At 47.4% G+C, this 7,500-nt stretch overlaps 3 protein-coding genes across 3 annotated transcripts in view; 2 read left to right on the forward strand and 1 right to left on the reverse strand.

Annotated features, from left to right (window-relative positions):
- LOC125295822 (intraflagellar transport protein 122 homolog) overlaps positions 1 to 308 on the forward strand; it is a 30,600-nt gene extending 30,292 nt beyond the window's left edge. Inside the window, 1 exon segment of the mRNA XM_048245342.1 lies at positions 120 to 308. Within this exon segment, the coding sequence (XP_048101299.1) occupies positions 120 to 206 (87 nt within the window). The 3' untranslated portion in view covers positions 207 to 308.
- A 1,185-nt stretch (positions 309 to 1,493) lies between these two features.
- Positions 1,494 to 4,268, forward strand: LOC125296081 (rhodopsin-like). The gene is made up of 5 exons (XM_048245747.1): positions 1,494 to 2,150; positions 2,408 to 2,576; positions 3,006 to 3,171; positions 3,728 to 3,967; positions 4,128 to 4,268. Exons 1-5 carry the CDS (start codon positions 1,790 to 1,792, stop codon positions 4,254 to 4,256), a joined length of 1,065 nt encoding a protein of 354 aa, XP_048101704.1. The 5' UTR covers positions 1,494 to 1,789; the 3' UTR covers positions 4,257 to 4,268.
- Positions 4,269 to 5,191: 923 nt separating this feature from the next.
- plxnd1 (plexin D1) overlaps positions 5,192 to 7,500 on the reverse strand; it is a 55,932-nt gene continuing 53,623 nt past the window's right edge. Inside the window, exon 36 of the mRNA XM_048246988.1 lies at positions 5,192 to 6,351. Within this exon, the coding sequence (XP_048102945.1) occupies positions 6,235 to 6,351 (117 nt within the window). The 3' untranslated portion in view covers positions 5,192 to 6,234. The remainder of the gene's footprint in view (positions 6,352 to 7,500) is intronic.

A 7,500-nucleotide genomic window follows, 5' to 3' on the forward strand; every position in this document is an offset into this window, starting at 1 on the left:
GCTGAAGAGGCAGCGCTCGCTCTGACTGGACACATGACTCTGGGCTGCTTTTTCCTGCCTTGCCTGCGCCGGCCAGCTGACTTCCTGTTTGTCATGATGTGTTTCCTGTCTGTCCTCAGATGTTCCACAGCGAGGAGTACGAGCTGCTGGTCCTGCAGCACAACTGCTGTCCCTACTGTCGCCGGTCCATCGACGAGCCCAACTAAGTGTATGTGTGTGGTAGACACCGTGTGTGTGTGTGTGTGTGTGTGTGAGTTGGTGAGTGAGTGAGTGAGTGAGTATGTGTGTATGCGTATGCGTATGTGTATGTGTATGTGTATGTGTGTAGGGGGAGTGTGTGTGTGTGTGTGTGTGTGTGTGTGGTTGGTGAGTGAGTGAGTGAGTGAGTATGTGTGTATGTGTATGTGTATGTGTATGTGTATGTGTATGTGTATGTGTATGTGTGAGGGAGTGTGTGTGTGTGTGTGTGTGTGTGTGTGGGGGAGTCAGTGAGGTGAGGGAAACTGCAGCATCAGCGGCCCCCCTGCAGAGCTGATGTGATTACTCCGATGAGATTACAGAGGGCCTCTTACAGACCGCAACACAACACACAGACACCTCAGCAGAATATCACATGGCAAAGGGCATTAATATACAGCTCACTTTAATACTGCAGATTGACTCGGGTGACTGTGCCTATTCGCATGAGAATGATGAAGTGGGACCAAGTTAGTGCTGCACACTACCATAGATGTGTATGGAATGCACTTGACAACACATGTTGTGATGAGATTACAAATATGTTCTTCTGAATGTTAAGCAGTTTTAATAAAATTCATAGTTTTTTTTCCACAAAAAAACGTGTGTTAACTGTGTGTTTGTCTGTACATATGCAAGTATGTGGTTCGGGAATGTATATCTGATATGCCACATTGCAGTGACTGACGTGTTGTTAAGATACTACCATAAAGACAGTGTATTCCTATTCCTATTTCAACTATTTTTTGCAATAGATTCCTTTAACCTGAAATCAAGCATCCAATTCGACCCAGAACTAGAATGAGAATAATCCAAAACCCACATCATCTCTCTAATGAATTGGCCACTCACAGGATCATTTTGGGGGACTCAGATGAGCTCTGTGTGGGCAGAAGTGAATTAAAATGGGCTCCCATTCACTGTATGTCCACTTCAGGATCTCTAAACAACCCACAATATGCCCTCTGTGTAAGTTTGTGATGGCTGCCCTCACTTCAGGTCAGGGAACATAGGCACAGAGACTGTGTTGTGTGACAATGTGGGGGACTGTACAGTATCTGTGTTCAAGTCTTCAAATCAAGCCATGTTTTATGCCTGGGAGCTTCTTGATTCTCAGTGTTCAATCAGACAGTCGGCCATCTCCAACTGGTCTCCAGCTCCTTAAATACAATTTCTACTTGGACGACAGTGATAAAAAATGTCCCTGGCCACTTAAATGTGTTATTGATCCATGTAGGATTAGTGAGCCAGTTCTGTGTGACCTCAATCTGTGTTTGTGTGTGTGTGTGTGTGTACATCCACTCTTGCTTACGCCCATGGCTGCTAATCCGCAGGGAGGGGGCCTTATAAGAGACCCTCAGCGTCCCGGGGTGCAGATCACACCTTTCTAGCTGTCCTCTCCTCTGCTCTCCTCTCGCTGTTCTCTCATTTCATCTGAGCTGTCTGGTCTGGAACACCTCCCTCTCTCTCTCTCCTCTCTCTCTCTCTCCGTCCCTCGTTCTCCTCTCTTTTTTCTCTCCATCCCCCACTCCCTCTCTCGCTCTCGGCCACCATGAACGGAACGGAAGGGCCCAACTTCTACGTGCCCATGTCCAACCGGACTGGGGTGGTGCGCAGCCCCTTCGAGCACCCGCAGTACTATCTGGCCGAGCCGTGGAAGTACTCGCTGCTGGCCGCCTACATGATCTTCCTCATGATTACCTCCTTCCCGGTCAACTTCCTCACACTCTACGTCACGGTCAAGCACAAGAAGCTGCGCACCCCGCTCAACTACATCCTGCTCAACCTGGCCGTGGCGGACCTCTTCATGGTGATCGGCGGCTTCACCGTCACACTCTACACCGCGCTGCACGGCTACTTCGTACTGGGTGTCACCGGCTGCAACGTGGAGGGCTTCTTCGCCACTCTGGGTGGTAAGTACATGGCTGAACATCTGTGTGTGTGTGTGTGTGTGTGTGTGTGTGTGTCTGTGTGTTAATTTAGTGATAATTTAGGAAAGCTCTTACTGATATTTGTGATTTGCTTGGATGCGTTGGTATTTATGGCTTTGTGAGCAGATAAGTTTAGAACATATGATATACAAGATTTAGCAAGATTACACCAGAGTAATGAGAATGTTTCCAATGTTTCCTGCCTGGATGAATATAATCTGTGTCTGTGTGTGTCGTAGGTGAAATTGCCCTGTGGTCCCTGGTAGCGTTGGCCATTGAGCGGTATATTGTAGTGTGCAAGCCTATGACCACCTTTCGATTTGGGGAGAAGCATGCGATTGTAGGCGTGGCCTTCACATGGATCATGGCTCTCACCTGTGCTTTGCCCCCTCTGATGGGCTGGTCCAGGTAAGTCTGACTACGTGTCCCAGAAACACACATACAGATGGACAATCACTCCCATCTTACTGTCACCCTTCACCTGTCACCTTGTGTGTGTGTGTGTGTGTGTGTGTGTGTGTGTGTGTGTGTGTGTGTGTGTGTGTGTGTGTGTGTGTGTGTGTGTGTGTGTGTGTGTGTGTGGCATGTGCTGCAGGTATGTGTATCGCGTCGCGTGCGTGCATGCGTGTGTGTGTGTGTGTACGCGTGTCTGTACGCGTGCGCGGGTGTGTGTGTGTGTGTGTGTGTGTGTGTGTGTGTGTGTGTGTGTGTGTGTGTGTGTGTGTGTGTGTGTGTGTGTGTGTGCATGCGTGCGTGTGTGTGTGTGTACGCGTGTCTGTACGCGTGTCTGTATGCGTGTACGCGTGTGTGTGTGTGTGTGTGTGTGTGTGTGTGTAGGTACATTCCTGAGGGGATGCAGTGCTCCTGTGGTATAGACTACTACACTCCCAGGCCTGAGCTCCACAACACCTCGTTTGTCATCTACATGTTCCTCCTCCACTTCACCATCCCTTTGATCATCATCTTCTTCTGCTACAGCCGCCTGCTCTGCACCGTCCGTGCGGTTAGTCTCTCTCTTTCTGTCACACACAAACACACACACACACTCTCATACTCAACACACCACGGAAACACCTCAGGCTCACACACAACCAGAGAAACGCCATCATTTTCACTTTTCACATGACAAATACTCTCATTATCTTATTTTGCAATACACTCACACACAGTACTCCAAACACATCTGAGTACACACGAGAGAGTTGTTCATCTAGAGTTCTATTAGAGTGGTTCATCTACAGTTCTAATAGAGTGGTTCATCTAGAGTTTTATTAGAGTGTTTCATATAGAGTTTTATTAGAGTGGTTCATCTAGAGTTCTATTAGAGTGGTTCATCTAGAGTTATATGAGAGTTGTTCATCTAGAGTTATATTAGAGTGGTTCATCTAGAGTTCTATTAGAGTGGTTCATCTAAAGTTATATTAGAGTGGTTCATCTATAGTTCTATTAGAGTTGTTCATCTAAAGTTATATTAGAGTGGTTCATCTAGAGTTCTACTAACGGAGACAGCGGGAGTCGTGTTTTGTGGGCCATGTGTCATTTCGCTCCTCTTGTCCCAGGCTGCAGCCCAGCAACAGGAGTCCGAGTCCACTCAGCGGGCAGAGAAGGAAGTGACACGCATGGTGATCGTCATGGTGATAGCCTTCTTGGTGTGCTGGGTGCCTTATGCCACTGTGGCCTGGTACATCTTTGCCAATCAGGGTGCGAACTTCGGACCCATCGCTATGACAGTCCCAGCATTCTTTGCCAAGAGTGCCGCCCTGTACAATCCAGTTATCTACATTCTCCTGAACAGACAGGTAAGAAACTGCAGCATCTCTGCGCACGCACACATTTCCTGACTCCACGTCTGTTGGATCACCCTCATATTGTTAAAGGCAAAACATTGCAAGACACACAGTAAGGCCGCATCTAGTGAACGCTATCTCCCAATTTTGCTCTGTATGTTCTTTCCTGTAGTTTAGAAACTGTATGCTGAAGACTGTATGCTGTGGGACGAACCCGTTCGGTGAGGAGGAAGTCACCACTACGGCCTCCTCTAAAACCCAGTCCTCCACCATCTCCTCCAGCCAGGTGGGCCCTGCCTGATCTCTGCCCCCCCTCTCTCTCACCCCAACCCCCCCCCCCCCTGCCCAGCGCTTCTGGGGATCCACCGTCACGCGGCCAACCCTTCCCACGCACGCACCACCTCAACCACATGAACATGAGGCCATTTTGTAGAAATAATCGTTATTGTTACTGTTTTTACTGGCCCTGTACAAATGGCTAATAACCATGGGAAAGCTGCTGAAGTGGACCAAATGAGTGTGAATGATATCGAGAGTGTGCTCCTAATTAGCTCACTTCCGTTTTCCCTGTAAGACTACTGAGAACGTGTGCATAAAGAGAACACCGGTTGACAAAACATAACATGACACTGAAAATAACCAACAATAAAAAGAGACTTCAGAGGAGAGGAGCCAAACTCCAGAGACTACATGAATATATTTACTCGTCAACACTGCCTGAGCTGATGACATCCTACACTGTTCACAAGATACTCCCTGAAGCGCCCTTGTTTGAAGCGTTATTTTGTCACTGAAGACATAGCTGAAGGCAGCAAAATGTTTTCTAGATTTAGATCAATCTCCAAGGAACTCCTAACAAACATCTCTTTCTCTCACAAACACACACACGCACACACACTTGATTGGCATTGTGAATGCTGCACTGATTGGTTTTGGCAGGGAGAAGCCTATCGTGGCGGATGTAGCCCCTTCAGAGACCAACACACATTATTTAGTCCAAATGGGTCCCAGTGCACATATGAATCTCATTGGGAGATGAGGAGGTTGTATCTGTGTTTTGTTTGATTGGTTGGTGTAAATATGGAAATGTTATATGTGTTGCAATTGAAAATAAAAAGAAATAAAAAAACATTAGAAAAGATATTTGGATTCACTCATTTTTGTTCTGCAAAGAGGTATTTCACTTGCATAGCCACTATAGTTTACTGTGGAGGAAGAAATGAGACAGGAAAGCCGTATAGTTTCAGACTTTTATGCATGACAATGTCTCAAAGAATAAAAAAAAACAGTTTAACTTCATAGTAGTTATATTTAATAAAATTTCCCTCTTTCTTCGAAGAAGCATCTATTTGTACTCCTTACCTTACACAAACACCACCTAGTAATAGGTTATCGCCAAACAAATACTAAATTATAAGAACCCCTACAACCTCCCTCCCATACACCTATCCACACACACATACACGCACACACTCACTCTCACACACACACACACACACACACACACACACACACACAAAAATCTCTATGGGCTCAGATATGGGCCTACACCACAGCAGACGACCTCACAAACATCTACACACTCCCCATGTCTTCTTCTAACCAGCAAGCAAAGCATGGTGGGATCTGTATGCAAAAAAAGTAAAAGGCATTTTTTTTACTTGAAGCACCATGAAAGGAAAAAAATCCACTTTTTTGGACAATCAGACCTGAGAACAGTGCAGACTACATAGAGAGGGGAGGTCCCATTTGCCAGTTCACTACAAACACCATTCTGTTCATAATGACAGAAGTGTTGTCCCCCCTCAGTAAGACATATAAATACTAGTGAGGACGATTACTGTTCAGTCCAGTGCATCAACAGCTCTCAGAGCAGGTCAGTGCTAAAACAGGGCTGTGGAACCGCGGGTTCCAGCGCGACCAGCCCGACCCCCCTTCCCACCCACCCCTCCCGCAAGGGAACCCACATCAGCAGGGAACGTGTGAGAGAGCGACCTACTTACACCGTCACACATAAACACACACCACAGAAACAGAGATGAGAAAGGGGATGGGAACGTTCTCTAGACCACATCTCTCTCGGTTCCCCTTGTTCTGTCATTCGATCCCAATCCGTGACCTTGTCCAGTATCCAACTAGAGGCCTTTTAGCCTACGCACACCCCCTCCACCCCCTGCATTGGTTCACCATCCCGGCCATTCAGCAGAAAGTCTTTAACACAAAGTTTGTCCTGGTCAAGCAGAACGAGCCAGGATGTCTTCGAGGCGTGTGATTGGCCTTTAGGCCTCACTTTGGCACTCGTAGATGTTGTCCTCCACCAGGGCGATGACCTGCTCGAACTTATGATGCAGCTGTGTGCGGCGCGCCGTAGGGTTGGACTCCAGAGCGTTCACCACCTGAGAGAGCGAGAGAGAGAGAGAGGGTTTAGCGAAGAACAGAGGAAGAGTTTGCGTGAGGAAAAGGGAGAGAGGTCAGCATAAAAAGGCAGAAGAAAGAGCAATGGAAAAAAAAAACACAAGAAGTACTTTAAGGACCATTCAAATGCCCACATCCTCTTCTGCTTTCAGAGCTAAACTTCCATGTCCCCCATCGCTCATGCAGAGAAAAGGCGTCTTTCACACTCCATGCCCCCACAAAAAACCCTGTCTGATCCCCGTTCCCCTGCTGGTATTATGGCACCCGCATCTCAGCTGCCTTTCAGCCCAGAGCTCCGTTCAGCACCAGCAGACCAAGCGCACAGACAGCGCAATCAAGGAACCTTTCATGGGGTGCCTCGCCTGCTCACCGCTCCCTCACCACATTCCAGCTAGGCTTTAAAGTGTGTGTGTGTGGTGGGTGTTTTTGTGGGTCTGTTTCTGTGTGTACATGTTGTGTGTGTGTGTGTGTGTGTGTGTGTGTTTCCTGCAAGCATATAAAATGTGAACAGTTGTGGCAGTGACTAAAGTACCTTGATGACATGCGACTATGCCAGACCTGAGACATAACCACATGCTAGCCAAACTCTAACCAAAACCATAAGACTTCACCAACATACACCAACAACCTTAACCACAACCCCTCATTTTCCATAACCTCCACACCAGTCCTCCACTACAGTATCTCCTCTATATTCAGATCTTACGAAACAAGCTCCGGGTTGCGACCTAGAGAAGTGAGAGTGAAAGACTAGATGACACGCTTGGAGGGGGGAGTATGAGGGACGTTTGATATAATCTCCTTGTAATCTAGCCCTGATGAAAGGAGATATTTGTGTTTCTGTTTGATGTTGTGGGCACCAGCTTGCGCCTGTGCCACACACCATCAGAGTGTCTGGCCTGGGATCAGCCAGCAGACGCAGGGACATGCAGGCAGAGGCAGACACTGGCCACGCTCCTCTGACGATTGAGAAATTATTAGTCTTATCGTAGAATCACACGTCATGCTCATATCAACTCTTACACGCTCTGTTTTAACAGCATTTGTGTCAGCATCCATAGATAGATAGATAGATGGATACTTTATTGATCCCCAAAGGGGAAATTCAAGAAGGTAGGTTCGTAGGTGTC

Source organism: Alosa alosa, chromosome 6, assembly GCF_017589495.1.
Source record: "Alosa alosa isolate M-15738 ecotype Scorff River chromosome 6, AALO_Geno_1.1, whole genome shotgun sequence".
Classification (NCBI taxonomy): Eukaryota; Metazoa; Chordata; class Actinopteri; order Clupeiformes; family Clupeidae; genus Alosa; species Alosa alosa.

Excerpts from the sequence above, each read along its gene's own strand:
- LOC125296081 (XM_048245747.1), top strand. The coding sequence starts at position 1,790 with ATGAACGGAACGGAAGGGCCCAACTTCTACGTGCCCATGTCCAACCGG. Across the intron at positions 3,172-3,727 it reads TGCTCTGCACCGTCCGTGCG|GCTGCAGCCCAGCAACAGGA; the intron begins GTTAGTCTCTCT and ends CTCTTGTCCCAG. Across the intron at positions 3,968-4,127 it reads ACATTCTCCTGAACAGACAG|TTTAGAAACTGTATGCTGAA; the intron begins GTAAGAAACTGC and ends TCTTTCCTGTAG.